The sequence below is a fragment of the Macrobrachium rosenbergii genome, chromosome 6 (assembly GCF_040412425.1).
Source record: "Macrobrachium rosenbergii isolate ZJJX-2024 chromosome 6, ASM4041242v1, whole genome shotgun sequence".
In the NCBI taxonomy this organism is placed as follows: domain Eukaryota; kingdom Metazoa; phylum Arthropoda; class Malacostraca; order Decapoda; family Palaemonidae; genus Macrobrachium; species Macrobrachium rosenbergii.
This window is the reverse complement of record NC_089746.1, coordinates 17,644,429-17,662,194: the sequence shown is the minus strand read 5'-3', so window position 1 is coordinate 17,662,194 and position 17,766 is coordinate 17,644,429. Positions and strand designations below refer to the sequence as shown.

At 36.2% G+C, this 17,766-nt stretch overlaps 1 protein-coding gene and 1 long non-coding RNA gene across 5 annotated transcripts in view; one reads left to right on the top strand and one right to left on the bottom strand.

Moving 5' to 3' along the window:
- Window positions 1-17,754, bottom strand: part of LOC136839254 (uncharacterized) — a 22,974-nt gene extending 5,220 nt beyond the window's left edge. Inside the window, exons 1-3 of the long non-coding RNA XR_010853266.1 lie at window positions 17,546-17,754; window positions 13,174-13,407; window positions 1-114 (exon numbers count right to left, since the gene is read on the bottom strand). The exon at window positions 1-114 is cut by the window's left edge and continues 4 nt beyond it. This is a non-coding gene — a long non-coding RNA (uncharacterized lncRNA). The remainder of the gene's footprint in view (window positions 115-13,173; window positions 13,408-17,545) is intronic.
- Tmem63 (transmembrane protein 63) overlaps window positions 16,789-17,766 on the top strand; it is a 95,636-nt gene continuing 94,658 nt past the window's right edge. For 3 of the 4 annotated variants that reach the window (XM_067105016.1, XM_067105012.1, XM_067105020.1), the window contains exon 1: window positions 16,789-17,044. In XM_067105016.1, the coding sequence (XP_066961117.1) occupies window positions 17,015-17,044 (30 nt within the window). In that variant the 5' untranslated portion in view covers window positions 16,789-17,014. Of the gene's footprint in view, window positions 17,045-17,493; window positions 17,563-17,766 lie in introns of those variants that run through there. The other variant, XM_067105015.1, reaches the window with a different exon arrangement.

The window sequence follows — 17,766 nt, the reverse complement described above, 5'->3', positions numbered from 1 at the left end:
GTCCGCTGACTTGGAGCGTGCTTACATTACATCACCTGAGCACTGGTAATCCATCAGGTGTTTTCTCCCTTCTTACGCCAACAAACCCGACCACATTATACCTCCGACTATGAACTGAAAGCGAGGAAAAGTTGATCAGTGAGCGAGAGAAAAACTCCGGTAATGCTGGTGTATAAAAAATCATACCGTAAAATTCTCAAGAAACTGACAACAGTCGAAAGAATGATTAAACGGGGTTCGCCTGTGATCGATAATCGATAGTTCATTACAGAGAACTGATAGAACTTTCTGTTACTGAAGGGAAAGATAATTCAAAGACTCAAGAATAACAACTGCACTTCCCGAGGAGCAATACAATAATAATAATATAATAATAATAATAATAATAATAATAATAATAATAATAATAATAATATTGATTACTATTGACACAGAGGTAAGATGGCAGACTAACAACCACTGCAATTTTCGATACTATAATAATAATATAATAATAATAATAATAATAATAATAACTACTACTGAGCTGGAAGTCAGATGGCAGGTTATTAGAAATGATACCATGAAGGAAATTACGGAAGTCCACTATCTAGTTAAGACAATGATGAAAGGGAGATGGATATGGCTTGGACGTGTCCTTCGCACAAACCCTGGGAGAATAGTACCAGATAGAGTCAGATGGGCTAGTAGAGTTGGAAGACATAGACCCACTTGGATAACAAGCTATAAGAAGTGGGGCTTAGAATGAGTGGAGACTTGTGAAAGACAATGCACAGAAGAGACGTGGGTGGAAACACTGCACTAAAGCCCTTTGCGTCACACGGCCCTGGATGATGATGATGATGATGATGATGATGATGATGATGACTATTAAAAGCACTCCCTCGAAAGTTAGGAATCACCAGGAATATAAAATCTAGGCCAAAAGCCAAGCGCTGGGGTCTATGAGGTCATTCAGTGCTGAAAGGGAGATTACAGTAAAAAAGGTTTTAAAGGTGCAACATGAAGAATCCTCGCAGTTGCACCATGAAACAATTGTTAAGAGAGGGTGGAAAGGAAGAAAGATAATATGAGCGGAGGCCCAGCAAAAGGAATGAAAGTGCTTGCAGCTAGGGGCCGGAGGGACGCTGCAAAGAATCTTTATTAATGTACTGACGACACTATCCCCTTACGGGGTTGTTTGCAAGTTGTTCATGAATTTCAAAATTAGGAGTAAACGGATGCGGTTAAGTTATTTTTGTTAATGCTGTTTCTCCGACTGTCTACCTACTAAAGTTACCCATCCACAGATTTCTGTCTCGAAAATTGCCAGCTCTACTTTTACACAAACACACGACACTAATCGGAGTGACTAATGAATCCGCAACACCTGTGGCCCGCTTATGGTAATACTTGAAAAGTCACCTGCAGCGTCAAAGGGGGAAGTGGCCCGGGTCGTTTCACTTCTGATTTGCCTCGGTTTTTTTTTTTATTTTGAAGTAATGCAGTTTTGGGTGTTCTCTTATCTATTAATTTTACTTTAGGAATCCTTGCTATTGGCCATGACCTGCTTATCAGTTGGTCTGACTAGACTGAACGCGACATTTTGTTTGTATTTATGCATAGTATGAAAGAATTTCAGTCATGTTTATGCACCTATTGGTATGTATGATTTTTAAATACACTTACACACACAAACGCACACACATATATACAGTATATGGTAATTAGTTCACTGTGATGGGTTGCATCCTGGATGGAGAAAGACAAGGTTTCTCAAGATACCATTTCATAGAAAATACATATATATACACACACACACACACACACACACACACACACACACACACACACACACACACACACACACACACACACACATATATATATATATATATATTATATACACACACACACACACACACACACACACACACACACATATATATATATATATATATATATATATATATATATATATATATATATATATATATATATGTGTGTGTGTGTGTGTGTGTGTGTGTGTGTGTGTGTGTGTGTGTGTGTGTGTGTGTAAACTATGGATGTCGTTTAACGTCCAATTCGCTCTATCTCAGAAGTAAAAAATAAAGGAGTTATAATCGATAAGTGGTTCGCCGAATCAATTAACAAGTTCTCGTCACTGAAGTCGGAGGTCGTAGCTTATGGTGTATCGAATCCGTCAGGTGACGAACCACGTATCAGTTATAACTCTCCTTCCGTATTATTTCCGAGGTAGAGCGAAATGGATGTGAAACAACCTTTGTGGCTTAATATTTGTGAATATTAAAACTGTCCCTGCCATGTGATAAAATTCACACACAACACATATACACACACACACACACATACACACACACACACATATATATATATATATATATATATATATATATATATATATATATATATATATATATATATATATATATATATATATATATATATATATATATAGAGAGAGAGAGAGAGAGAGAGAGAGAGAGAGAGAGAGAGAGAGAGAGAGATTGTATTCCAAGGCGAGACATCAGAAACAAGGAAACACATCAACGTTTGAATACATTATTATAATACCCAGTGATATGTGTTTATGCATGTACGCGTTCTTATGTAGTAAAATCGTTACGTTTCTGTGCATTATAAACTAGGATATTACCAACTAAAGCCACAGATCAGAGGAAGTTGTCTGAAATAGTGAAACACCCTAAAACACAGGTTATCTTCGGAGCTTAGCACACCGACTCACTTCTGCTTTCTTTCCAATCTGAAACTTATTTCGCCCTGGAATAAGGGCTAAGGTGGCCCGCTCTTTAACAAAACTAGTTCGCCGCTCGCATTGGAATTGCAAATAACCGGAATAATGGCGGTGTGGGAAGAAGGACGGGGCACAGGTCAACGGACGTTCATTTAGCGGAGCGTATGATTTAACCTCACGTCAATACCCACGAGACGACGATTCGGAGGGCGATCGTCTGGGCGACTAGTCCTCACGTCGCCTCGGACGGGAATCTATAAATAGCCATAAATCAATCAGCGGACTTAAATCTTCTCTGTCTTATCTAAGTAATGTTCTCTAGTTCATCAATAAATGCACATATGTATCAGACTCAAATGCGTATTATCTCTGTGTCCATAATTCTCGAACTGGCTAAATAGAAATCGTTCAACAGGTGATACTAATTTGTTAAGAATGCTTTTAATGGTTGTTGTACGTTACACAAACGTTAAACGTAGTCCTGCTGAAACGATCTTGAGTGCACTGATTAACACATTCTCCATCTAAAAGGGCTTCACATTTAGCCACCACAATTCTTCTGTTTACGCCGATGGTAAACTACTGTGTTATCTAAACAAGGGGTTTTACTTTGAACAATTCACCTAATTACCGAAGAAGCAGCGTAAGAATTATGGCAACCGGTGTCTTTACCTGTAGATGCTCATCTCCCCTTAACCTCTCAGATCAATCAATATCTTCCCAAACACACGAAAAAACCACGGAGGCAGAGATGAACTTAGTATCCAGTTGGTCTAATCACAAACTGGTGAAGGCTGCCTTTGCAGGCTCTTAAACTTACGTAAATATTTCTACAGTGAACCTCCATCCGTCCTGTCACATGCGTTTTTGAGGTCCACAAAATCCTTGTAGTAGAGATTTTCCACCTTAACTGCTAAGATTCTGTGTCACTGTGATCATATGAATTCAGCCACAGTGATAAAATCTGTTATAAGCCACACTTTATCAGTCAGCTTTTCTCGAGTTATACTAAGATATAGATACCATACATGGGCTTTCAGCCCAGTATCTTCTCTCGACTTGATCGTTCTACCATTTATATAAAAGACACCCCTAACAGCCATTGAACCGCTTGCCATCGTTCATAAATTAATCCCATTTATATAAGCTCCCTCCATACATTGCGTTCTTCAGTCACTTCTATATCTCTATTGTAACTTATTATATTGATCCCCGCGTCTTCTACCATTAGCGCATTAACAAACCTTCAAAACTTGTTCCATCTGCATTTAACTGCATTCTACTATTTGCTCCATCTACATTTAATTGCATTCTATTATTGAGTAAAATCTCACAAATTATGTGGCATCTACTATCCTCATTTTCACTGGCTCTTGAAGCCTCCTTTCATCACTCTCCCGGGCTCTTTCTTCAGCCTCCCTTTCTTTGTTGTATCCTCTAAGTCACCTCTTTCCAAAAGAATATTTCCAAGAAGACTTTCTTTTAGCTACTTGTTTTCATTATTCTTTTTGTGGGAAACCTGATCCCCTTTTTAGAAGACTTTCTTTAGCTCCACTTGTTTAACCTCATTATTCTTTTGATATATATATTTATATATATATATATATATATATATATATATATATATATATATATATATATATATATATATATATATATATATATATATATATATATATATATATATATATATATATATATATATATATATATATATATATATATATATATATATATATATATATATATGTGTGTGTGTGTGTGTGTGTCTCAGTTCTTCAGTTTCTTATCATAAGCATCATATATCCTTCACCAAGCTTCTTATTCCATGAATCTTCCATTCTATTCCTCCATGCACGAGGTGTAGAATCCTCTCAACTTTTCATCTGGTTAGGCTTATGTCGTATCTTTAACCTTATGTAAATTCTCTATTCTCATTTTCCTTACAAAAGCCAATCCTCTAAAAAAAAGTCATGTCCTTTATACAGCTGCTGTCACAAAAAAAAGCGTCGCAAACTTAGCTGATATTATACCATGCTCACGTGAAGCATTACAAATCCTCTTACTACGGTTACAACATCTTGATTAATTCTCTTCTTCCTTTTTAGTAATAGACTTGTAGCACATTCTTTGTACTATTGTCCTCCCCTTCCATCTAAATTAAGCAGAAGAATGGTCTTATTTCGAAGCCAAATTTTACTGACATTAAATAATCATTAACATGGCAAGAATCCTTCTGTTCTCTTTGACTGTTGATACTCAGGTCTCTTCGCGCTCTTTCTCTTTGTATCTTGTCTGTCTTCGCTATCTATGACCTGTAATTTTTTTTTTTTTTTTTTGCCATAAGAATCTTATAGTATAACCACATTTTTTCCATATCTACGATGAGCAAAACACTTTCTGAAAATATTTCCTTTTACTGGGACTCCTACCTGTAAGCTAGATAGATCGATTATAATTATGCACCGAAGCACAGGATTAGTATAATCAATAACACTGGAGAGAATGATGGTACATACTCCCCCTCCCCCTCTTTCCAGGTGTACTGTATACCGTATCATCATCAGAGATGAGGGCGTGTAGGTTATTATCGCAAAGAACCGAACTGACAAGTATTATCACTGCTATCTTTGAGTTACTAAGCGTCACCAGACCCTACAGAAACCATTGGAGTGCATAGATATAACAAACTTAAAATAAAGAAAAAATTAAGTTTATAAAAGAAATGTTGCAACAGCAACCGATTATGTATGAAACAGTGATTCGTCGGAGTGTTTGTTAGTTCTTGAATCACGTAAAGAACCTATTCTTTGTTTTAATTAAAAAAAAAAAAAATCCTGGTCGTACCACTTTCAAGAAGTCTTTATAACACGACCGTTATGTCTCGACGCAGGAAGTTGCGTTGCAGGTTTCTGAAAAGGGATGAAAAGTTCACCCTTCGGAACACCATCACGTATGTTATGTGTAATGCGACTTTGCAAAGAAAAATCGACTTCTCTGAAAAGTCGTCAAAGTCACGTTCTCGGAAATTCTAATTATATTATTGATTTTAATATTGGCTGAATTTGCATGGCTGCAAGACTATCTGGCAGCCAAAATGGACCTACAGATAAAGGGTTATATATATATATATATATATATATATATATATATATATATATATATATATATATATATATATATATATATATATATATATATATATATATAACCCATATATATATATGTGTGTGTGTATGTGTATACACACATACATGTATATATATATATATATATATATATATATATATATATATATATATATATATATATATATATATATATAGTCATAAGTTGAATGCAAGCAAAGATAGAATGTATTCACATACAAGAATACATACAGGCATACAAATGTAACATGTAAATTAACAATATATAACAACTGGAAAAACCAATGTTCGATCAAGAAATGTGTTCGGATAAACAAAAGAAAGAAAACAAGGAGCGCAATATATAGGAGTCAGCGATAGTCTTTCAACCTTTGCATGAGTTGATTGAGAAAGGTTACAGGAGCCGCCACGGACGAGCTGCCCATCACATCATCATTATTATTATTATTATTATTATTATCATTATTATTATTATTATTCATAAAAATCTGAAAATAACATGAGTACTAGAATAGTGAGAAATCCACAATGGTGTACATGTGAATGTATATTAGAAATATATACAGTATATATATATATATATATATATATATATATATATATATATATATATATATATATATATATATATATATATATATATATATATATACTGTACAAACGAGAGCTTTTGAGAATCCTTTGGGTTCTCGAAAGCTCTCGTTTTGTATATATATTTTTAATATATATTCGCATTCACACCATTGTGGATTTCCTTACCATTATTATTATTATTATCATTATTATTATTATTATTGTTATTATTGTTATTATTATTATTTAATATGAGCGCATATGTGGAACCTTAAGTTAGTAAAAAAAAATAAAGCAGGGTAAGATCCAGATAAAAAATGATTACATAATGGTAAACCAATGAACAGAATACAAATATGTACATAAAGTGAGGTTAATTTTGCTAACGTGTTATCTGCTACGTTATCAATACTGCACAATGCTTTAAAATTGTAATTCAGATGGGGCCCCGTGACAAAGAGAGATGATTATATTCCTTGAATACCTTGAGGATGAAAAGGATATCTAAAGAAGAGATATTAATCACGAAAATGTAAAGATACTGTGGCTGTATCATTCACATGAATTTGTATTAGTACTGAAGCATTCATTAAATATGTATTCTTCACCAAATAGACCGTTGAAATCATTGATCTAATTACACGCAGACAATTCATAGTTAATGGAGCGGCAATCCCTGATTCACTCAAGGGACCGATAACAAAAAAGCGTTGTGGTGTTACGTAATCAAGCTTCATTGGCAAACGTCCTTGCCTCATGGTTAACTTGCGTTCAAGGCCCCGATCTGGTCGAGTCCTGCAATATGTTCTTCTTCGTAACATTTTCAACTATTCCAGATGAAACGGATCCTTTTAAAACTACTGATACTTTCTCCACTGTCCCGTAGCCTGATACTGCAGTGATCCATCTATTAACCTTTTCGTGGCATTTAAGTGCTCCCCCGTTCTACTCTTTTCAATCTTTTAACTTGTGATTCATGTTCTGATAATATGACATTTATTACCAAAAGCTTCCTGTCATTCTGTCGTGTCGGTATTTTATGCACCTACTGTATATTATGTATCTTTACTGCAGGGGTGGCTCATTCATTTTTCGGTACATACATATTTCGATCTACCCCTAACTTAGACCGTTCAAAAGCAGTTATACCTATATTACTGACATTCCTTTACGGTTCTTCATCTCTTCCTCCCGCCTGGTGCAGCCATGGAACTATTTTTGCCTAAAGCCAGTCTGCACCAACATTTTTTTTTTCACTAATTGGCCACTTGTCCTTAGAATCTCTCTCTCTCTCTCTCTCTCTCTCTCTCTCTCTCTCTCTCTCTCTCTCTCTCTCACGAAGCTTCCTCGTGCAAGCTCTCATAACGTAACTTCTATCTGCGGTTTTTACGATGATCAACTAAAGACAAGAGGAATAAACCAAGCTACTCTGACAGATTAACTTTTATATGATATCGAACAAAGGGATTTGAGTGACGTCATAACCATCGCGATTCTTTTACTATTCAGTCTTAAAACGAACCTGTTGTCTCCTTACGCCTCAAAGCAACCCGCTGCATTGTCAGTTTTTATCCAGGGGCGAAAGGACGGCGAGCAGATGCAGTTTCTCAGGGATAATAAACATCAAGTTAGTCTGGGCGCGCGAGTAACAAAGACTATTACCCAAGCTCGACCGTCCCAGTCTCAATCCCCGTCTTACATAGTGCTTAATCATTCATCTTTCTCTTCCAACAAACCAACTTCCACCATTCCTATATTCATCTGACTACCGCCTGTTGGGTTACTATTAATTAAAAATCCTCAGATCGTTTTTTACTTATAGCTTTAATTATCGATTTCTATGGCTTGTTCTCAATAAACTAACCGAATGGAAATAAAATATGAATCATGGTCATGCAAGCGTTGCGTTTCTCTGCTGCGAGATCGACATGAGACGGCATTAACCGAGTGGCGTAAATCTTTCACGTGAGCTACAGTAAGTCGCCATTACGCAAATTTTTATTTGAAAATTTGTGAAAGTTGTTTTTTGCTGCGAGCTTTGACAACGACCATAAAACAATAATCTTCGAGTATCTAAGATAAATTTATTGTTTGACTACTGAACAGATTTTGTTACTTCAAAACGGTAGTCTCATACCCATCTGTAAGCCACATCGGTCGGCAGAATTTATGGCGTATTAACGCCAAAGATAGGAAACGTTAGTATCGCTGTTATTCACACCATATTAACGCCAAGGAAAGGAAACGTTAGTATCGCTGTTATTCACAGCATATTAACGCCGGGGATAGGAAACGTTAGTATCGCTGTTTTTCACAGCATATTAACGCCAAGGAAAGGAAACGTTAGTACCATGTTATTCACACAATTCTTTGCCTAAATAACAATAAAGTACGTGCGTATTCTGTGCGTAGGTACATGCAGTATCTGTTTATAGTCCCCGCGTTCCACCGATTACCTAACTCGCTTCAGCAGCGGAAAAACAGCCAGGCTCTGCCACACCGGATGGGAAACGGTTCAGACCCGTTACTCACCCGTACCCTTGTTTCATGAGGAAAGCTTACGCGCTATAAATCGAAACGATCTCGAACAAGTTTTACCAAAAAATGCCAAACACTTAAGCCACGGAGACCTAAAGAACTACTAGTCTTTGGAGATCTTGAATTTTACAGTTAACGTTCAGTATCTTCCACTTTGTGAGAATTTTTCATAATTGGGGTTGTCATACGTCCTTCATATGTTTATCTATTATTATCGTATATAGGCTATCTTAATTTTAGTTACCAAAAAACTTTAGCATTTAACTTTCTGGAACAACAATATCTAATGCTTGCATTCAATCTAAGCCTGACATATGAGAAACATGATTTATTACACTAAGAGAGAGAGAGAGAGAGAGAGAGAGAGAGAGAGAGAGAGAGAGAGAGCAGTTAAAACTAAACTGAAGAATACACTTTATGCTTATTCTACACACGGCCTACATACATACGTTGGAGTTGGTATGTGCATATGTATGTAAGTGTCTGTTGTTAACAAGTACGTTGGATAATTCAGGGCAGGAAAGGGATTTCCTGACACTTCATTATTACATTCGTTTATATTTTACCATTTTATTATATGCGTTGTTTATTGTTTCTTATTCATTACATCATTCATATTTTAAAATTCATTTGCCGCTTCTTCAGGCTCTTGCATTAAGTCACATGTACACATCATCAGCCCTATTAGCGCTGCCCACCCCCGCCCCCGCCCCCGCCCCCACCCCACAACACAAAGGAAATCCCTGGCTACGTACCTGGGAAGGGTAGCGTGAGTGTAGATAATGTACAGTAGAAAGTAATGTGGTTCAAGTGTTTATAAAAGCGTTTGTGTACGCAAACCTAGAAAAGCTTATGAACGGATTGATAAAAATGTGATGTAGAGGTTTTGAGGTGTAGAAGGCAATTGGAAGCGATTACAACTTTTAACGCTGAAAGTGAAGCTTCTGTTAGCATATAAATTTAAAAGAATGACTGATTTGTCATAAAAGGGTGTCTAATACTTAAAGCATCGCATGATAAGAGAAGGCAGGGAAAGGCCAGATGTGGGCGTGGGTTCCAAAGATAAGAAAAGCAGTTGTGAATAATGCGTGGAGTAGCTGATTTTGTGGTTGATAGTGCCACAAAAAGTGGAGAGAAACTGCAGATACTGATGAAAAAAAAAATGAAATAATGCTTGTAAGAGAATAAAGTTGAAAGTGAATGTTCGCAAGAGTAAGTTCAGATAAGTGGAGGCCAGACGGAAGGAAAACTGGAAGAATGGAAGTTCAGAAATGCAGTTCAGAGTAAATGTTACTTGTGTTAGAAGGAGAGAAGAGATGAATCACAGAATAAGTGAAGTGATGAGGATAATAGCTTCCCTGCAAAAGCTTTGAAAGAAATCATAACTGTCCGAAAGTAAAAGTTGGTATGTATAGAGGGATTGTTAAGCCAATGACCTTTATGGAAGTGTATTTTTTTTTATACTGAAAGCAAACAAAAGAAAAATACGGACGTTGTTGAGATAAACTGTTCGCAGAGTAGGTGTGGACACAAGTGGATTAAAAAGGTGAGAAGTGGCAGGATAAAGTGATGAAGAAAAAAGTTAGGCATTGCTGGAGATCAGTGTTTGGGATCCTTTGGCCACGAAGAAAGAATGATAAGTCTGAGCTGTGTGTGTGTGTGTGTGTGTGTGTGTGTGTGTGTGTGTGTGTGTGTGTGTGTGTGTGTGCGGGTGTGAAGAGGGACTGACGAAATGATGATGAGCCTTCTGTGTAGCTGAATGCGGCAAATGGTTACGATGGAACTTTTCTGTATGAGGGTTTCATCCTTGATTAAGTAATTACAGGCTGTAGGTGGCACTGATGCTGTTTTTTTATACTCCAAAGGTAAACATGCATACATATATAATACATATAATATATATACTGTATATATATATATATATATATATATATATATATATATATATATATATATATATATATATATATATATATATATATAGAGAGAGAGAGAGAGATTCTAGTGCTCCGTGACTTTTCCTTTATATCGTCAGGAAGAGCAGGCATAAACAGAGGATGAGACCAAATACCGGCTGCTTATGCATGCAGACCGTATAAAGGCCACGACTAAGAATTCAAGGGAGTGGATTTTTCCATTACCCTGGGCGAAGTCCCGCTCCCAATCCCGCCCAGCCCCACCCACAACCATTTTCAAATTCACGGATTTTCTTGCAGCATCGACATAAGGCGTATTGAAATACAGTAAGTGTCTATTATTCTTTTATCCCTTTTATACCGTATATATAATAAATAGGGCTAAATGTAGGATGTAAGAGGAGGTGAGTTACAGAATGACTGAAGCGAGAAAGGCAGCAGGGTTTGTGCAAGGGTAGAAATAAGGGTGTCTATGGAAGCCAGGGAGGGAATGTATGTAGGGAATGTTGACCAACTCTCCTTTATGGAAGTGAAGTCTGGTTGTCGAATGCAAATAGAATTTATCAAAAAAATAAAGCCTTAAGTGTTGAGATGATTTACTGACATAGTATATGTGGCGTAAGGAGAACTGAAAGTGAGAAATGTGGAGACAACTAGAAGTGATATAAACCAGTGGTGTAAACATTACCGTGGGTGAAAGGATAGACCATTGTTTTGAGATGGTGCGGTTATGTGGAAAGAATGGGGGACAATTGGATGATGAAAAGAATGTATAATTAGGAGTTGTTAAGAAGCAGGAGGTTAAGAACGCAGATATTACTGGACTGATGACGTGAAAATGGTACTAAAGAGTTCACAGATGATAGATATGAATGGTGTAATGTGTGTGTAGAGAATTCGATGCACTGTTGATGATGCTCTCTTTAGATATAAGTAATTATCACGTAAAGTTTCCTGCATAACAGGTTCATCCATGATCCAGCAGCTAAAACATAAATTTGGCAGTGACCAATGTGTTTGTTTTCTCTTTAGTAATATATATATATATATATATATATATATATATATATATATATATATATATATATATATATATATATATATATATATATATTACTTCTGCGAACTACTGGACGATTTTAAAATTGTACCTAAATTATTGGACGTTATATCTCGCCACAAGAAAATGAAAAATAAGATTACAAAGCTTGCGGATCAAGAAACAGAATTATTTGGAATTATCTTTAACCTTCACAAATATAAATTCAAAAAGGATGATTGCATTCTGGCGATAAACGGGCAGACTTTCGTTGGGGAGGGAGGGGAAGAGATAGAGGGAGTCTGGAAAGGGCGTGGTTCTCTTTAGGGCGGCCCTCCCCTTTCGAAACTGAACCGTTTTGGCATTTCACTGAACGCGCTTCAAGTCTCCATGTTGATATGCATTACACATAAACACATCTTCACCGGTGCCCAAAAGATTACCTGTTTATATACACTGTATTATATATATATATATATATATATATATATATATATATATATATATATATATATATATATATATATATATATATATATTATATATATATACACATATATATTATATACATATATAATATACATATATATTATATATATATACTGTATATATGTATGTGGGGTGTGCGTGTGCGCATTATTTTGCCAGACAATTATTGAAACTGAACAAGCGAAGAAGCGTCTGCCATTTCGTAAAGGTGATATAACCATGAGGAGGTGAATGCAATATCTCGCAAGAGAGTGTATGTGATAGATAAAGGGGCTAGAAAATTTTAACATGAAAATATATAAATGATGCCATGAACCACTGAGATAAAATTAAAGGAATTCGCAAATATCATCAAATAATAGGTGAAGCATGCATACACCTCACTATATTATTTGTTCATGAAAATTTCCTTACTGAGAGAGAGAGAGAGAGAGAGAGAGAGAGAGAGAGAGAGAGAGAGAGAGAGAGAGAGAGAGAGAGAGAGAATTCTGAAATAATTTCTGAATCAATGAACCAGAAGGCAAAGGTCATCTGCAGCTGGCTGGGTCACGATACCTTTTTCTTCGTCGTGAACTGAGCCGGATTTTAAAAGATGATTAGAATCGTCTCTCTCCCTCTCTTTCTCTTTCTTCCTCTAACACCCACACTTTCTTTGTCCACCTTTAGGTGATTTTTTTTAGCTCAAAAAAAAAAAAAAAAAAAAAAAAAACTGACCTCCAACACAAGTAGCTTTAGAGACAAGAAGATCGACGTCACTAAGACATTCCCTTTCGGCTGTTGATCCAGAGATGTAAACCGCGCGCAAGAGAGATGTTCATGAGTTCTTGTATTTGCACAACAGCCTCAAAGGCAGCATGTCAAAGCCAATACCGTATGTTCCGTTATCCTCTCCTGCCATGCATGCAATGATCTTGGCGGTAGGAAGTCTTCCCACTCATTCTCTCAGCTCTGAAAAATGAAATCAAAGATAATTTTATGCCTTGGAATCTGTCTGAGGTAACCTGTGTTGTTCAGAGTGCTGTTATTTTGGGTAATGTCTTGACAGAACTGACTCAAAGGAGATTCTCTTGATCGATGAACCTCATCTCGTCAATCCTTGGACTCTACTTCTCTTTGTTACAAGGTAATTTCGCTGTTTCAACCGTTCTTCCCTTGAGTTAAAACTGCCATGTTAAACCCGCCAAGCAACCCTATTACACTTCTACACCAGGTTAATCAGGCTGCTTGGTTCGGAATTGTTTCTTTCCTTCTAACACCAAGCTTTGGAACTCTCTCCCAACTATACTTTTAATCATTAAACACCAAAAAGTACGCAAAAGTGTCAACTGTCAATTAAAGGGATCAGTACTAATATAAAAATAAAGGATTCCAGATTCATTTATGCTCAGCGCAAGTCCTTATTAGAAATAATGTACAATCATAGGAAATAAAAGAGAATACCTAGATAATTCGAGTTTGATCTGAACATGCGGTTAAACTAATAAATGCAGTGACACATTCTATTCAAAACTATGAACTGGAGTCGCAGCATTAATGGCTTTCGATGATGCGACGACAGGATCAATTTTTTTCACTTAATATGAACCACGAAAATATTCAATATCAATATTCAGAGCGCGCTTTCTCGAGTGCTTGAGGGTAGGGGGGGGGCTCTCATCATCTATTAATTAGGTTTTTGCAAAACTGAATGAATAACGGTGCCGTTGTTCGTGATTTTTTAATTGTATCTGGTGCCCTATTTAACTGCCTTATGCCAAGTAGGCTAATCACTTTATAACTGAGTCTGACGATTACACTCAAGCAATATACTTTCTTATTTATTTGAGTATTTAATCCCATACTATTTATATTAAACTGCAGATGTGAATTCATTCTATTAAACGATGCTCTAACTCAGCGATCACTCCATTCATTTCTCACTCCTTTGATTCCCTATCCATCACTCTCCTTTCACCTATTTCTTCCATTTATCTTTCTCATGCTGGCACATCATCGATTAACTCTCTCTCTCTCTCAGTTTGGTGGTCTACCGCCATCCCCTTCCTCTCTTCACCAAGCATAGAATCATTTGGTAAGAAAACGGAAAAGGATTTGGACAACATCTGATCTCCGCAAAATAACGGAGGAATGAAACCATGGAAAGAGAGACCATGAAAGTGAAGGTAATTCAAGATGAAAACCTTAAAAAAAAAGTGTAGCTGTTGGTTAAGCCGGCATATGCTGGCACAAAGTATATCTTAGTTTAACCAGACCACTGAGCTGGTTAACAGCTCTCCTAGGGCTGGCCCGAAGGATTAGATTTATTTTACGTGGCTAAGAACCAACTGCTTACCTAGCAATGGGACCTACAGCTTATTCTGGAATCCGAACCACATTATGACGTGAAATGAATTTCTATCACCAGAAATAAATTCCTCTAATTATATGCTGGCACAGTCTCTTATTTCTGTATATAATAATATATTCAGACAAATAATAGAAATTCCTATAAGGAACTATAGCCCTAACATCCCCAACTTGTGTTTGTATCTTTATGAAACAAAAATCTTGACCATTTACCATAAAATAGTCTTGAAAATGTATTATTATCAAATAATAGCCTATGGACGGATATGTTGTCTGATTATATATATATATATATATATATATATATATATATATATATATATATATATATATATATATATATATATATATATATATATATATATATATATATATATATTATATATATATCAGGAACTCTAGTTTATATATATATATATATATATATATATATATATATATATATCAGGAACTCTAGTTTATATATATATATAAATATATATATATATAGTATATATATATATATATGTATATATATAAACTAGAGTTCCTGATGTGTCTTATACTATGTCTTATACTGTTGAGGACACCACAAGGTAAGTTTATTTTCAGATACTGATATTGGAAACTAAAATAATAAATTTAATCTTAAGACGTATAAATCCATAACGAAATAGGAATATTAATGTTGATTACTAGGACTTGAAAGCCCTTACATTTAATATGCAATCTAACATGACCTTTGGTATCATCTGCTCACAGTTTCGTAGACTTGCTAATTTTTCTATGGAAGGAAACGTCTTTATATTGATCTGCCAACCTTTTGGTTAAAAACTACTCCATAATAATCTTCCTCCTTGGATACTGACCAAATTTATTGGATATATTCAAGATATGCTGTATGTGTGAGGAGTGAGAATGGAAAAAGTCTATGTAGTTCAGAATAACACGAAAAATGCGTAACCAAAAACTCACCTTACTAGACTTCAGTACAGGACACGAAGTCCAAAACAAGCTTACAACCCTAAAAGAACAACCTATGAAACATCATACTGGGACCTCCCAACAACCACGATCCATCCCTCACAAAACCGCCATGGACTCCATCCTCCCGACCACGCTTCCTTCACATATACAAACCCCTTCCCATCTTTACCTTTACAAACCCCCACCTAATCCCCAAGACCACAGTCTTTAAGGAGATCTGATGGATTTTAACATGGCATATTGCAAAATTACCTAAATTGCATGGATGCTTATTCTTTTATGAGCTGAACTGAAGTCTGGTAGGTACAATTATAAGTAAATTGGAGATTCCTAGTTTGGCATAAGAAAAAGTCTGAGGCAAGTGAGTAGAATCTCTCTCTGTCCTTTCATCTGCACAACACACACACACACACATGGAATATAAAAGTAAATGAGTTGTAAGATGATATGTAATTGCTAATTTTTAGGTAACGAAAAATGCTTTAGATTCCGTAGGTTGAATGACTAGCGTTTGTGTGGGGACAGTTTTAGTTGGTGACAGGAAAGGGAAGTCGCATAAACTAGGCAAAATTTTGAAATACTTGAATGAGAATAAAGATGAAAGTGAACATTAACTAAATCAAATGGAAGCTAGAAACATATATTCATATTTATTGCAAATATTTGGAAAATCGAGGATGCAGACTTACACATGACTCAGTACAGTGACAGAAAGAGTGGATTACAGCGCAGGTAAGGTGAGGTAAAGTAAAGTGTGAGGGAATTGCAGTCATGGAATAAAGCTCTGTTTACTTAAGATGTACCTGAAATTTATGAAAGAGCGTGCTAACTTAAACCTTGCATATGTAAATGAATTTTGAAGGCTGAATTTTTACGACTGGAATTTCATTTTACTATCATGATTATTATTCATATGGAACACGGCAAACGTCAGCAAGTTTCCTAAAAATGAATGTCAATGAAAAAAAAAAGCATGAAAAGAGTAAAGCTGAATAACTGGATAATTGGAGGTGTGCTAGGAAAGTTCAAGATTGTGGTAGACGCCGTCACAACCTAAGTTTCGAAGCACCGAATGTAATTATGATCAACAACGGACTTTAGGCAACTAAAGATGGCATCTAAAACGATCCAGCTGTTACGATTTGTGGCAATGTGCTCTATCAGTCAAGCAGGCACTAAGTTAAAATGAGAGGACGTTGGACATTCTCAACTACTCCAAGACGCGCAATAAGACGTGGCAAAAATGTTACTACAGGTGAAAAAGCAAACCGAGGTAGGTTAGTCGAGTCATACAAATAATGTAAGATAAGTTTGTTAGTCGAAAAAGTGCAAGATTCGGATGTTTTGTTAAGGACAGAGAGTGCTATGAAATGATGTATCAGGTCTAACTGATTACAGATATGCCTAACATATGGAAATCAAGACTGTCCAACGCTGGGCGACAACGCCACTTATGTAAAGGGGCGGAGGACACGACTTGTTACTGAAGGGAGCTGTGTGGGTGGAGGAAGCTGCAAAAGTATTTCAAATGAAAGAATAATTTCTGTCTCCAGGTTGACGAACATGGGGGATAATTGCTCCTGGTTCTATTTAGAAATCCTTCTTACGAGGATTTTTAGCTTTTGCTAAAATCGATATAGGCCTACGTTGATACTAATACGCCTACACACACACACACACACACACACACACACACACACACACACACAGAGTCTGTCTCTCTGGACTGTGAAGAGTTCCAGTTTATGGGGACTGTTTACAAACGACAACTCACCCCGATATCGACCTCGCGTACGTGGGCGTACATGCAGTTCTCGATGTTCCGTTTGTTCAAGCTTTAGTTTGTCACTTTAATACTTGTGTAACGTCATTTGTGTGATCATTCCAAGATAACATCAATGCACCAAATTACCAAGTACAAGCATCTATCTGCTCAGTTGTGTAACTTCTCTCATTGCACTTTCACAGTCGTGCATTCCCGCCTCCACATTTAGC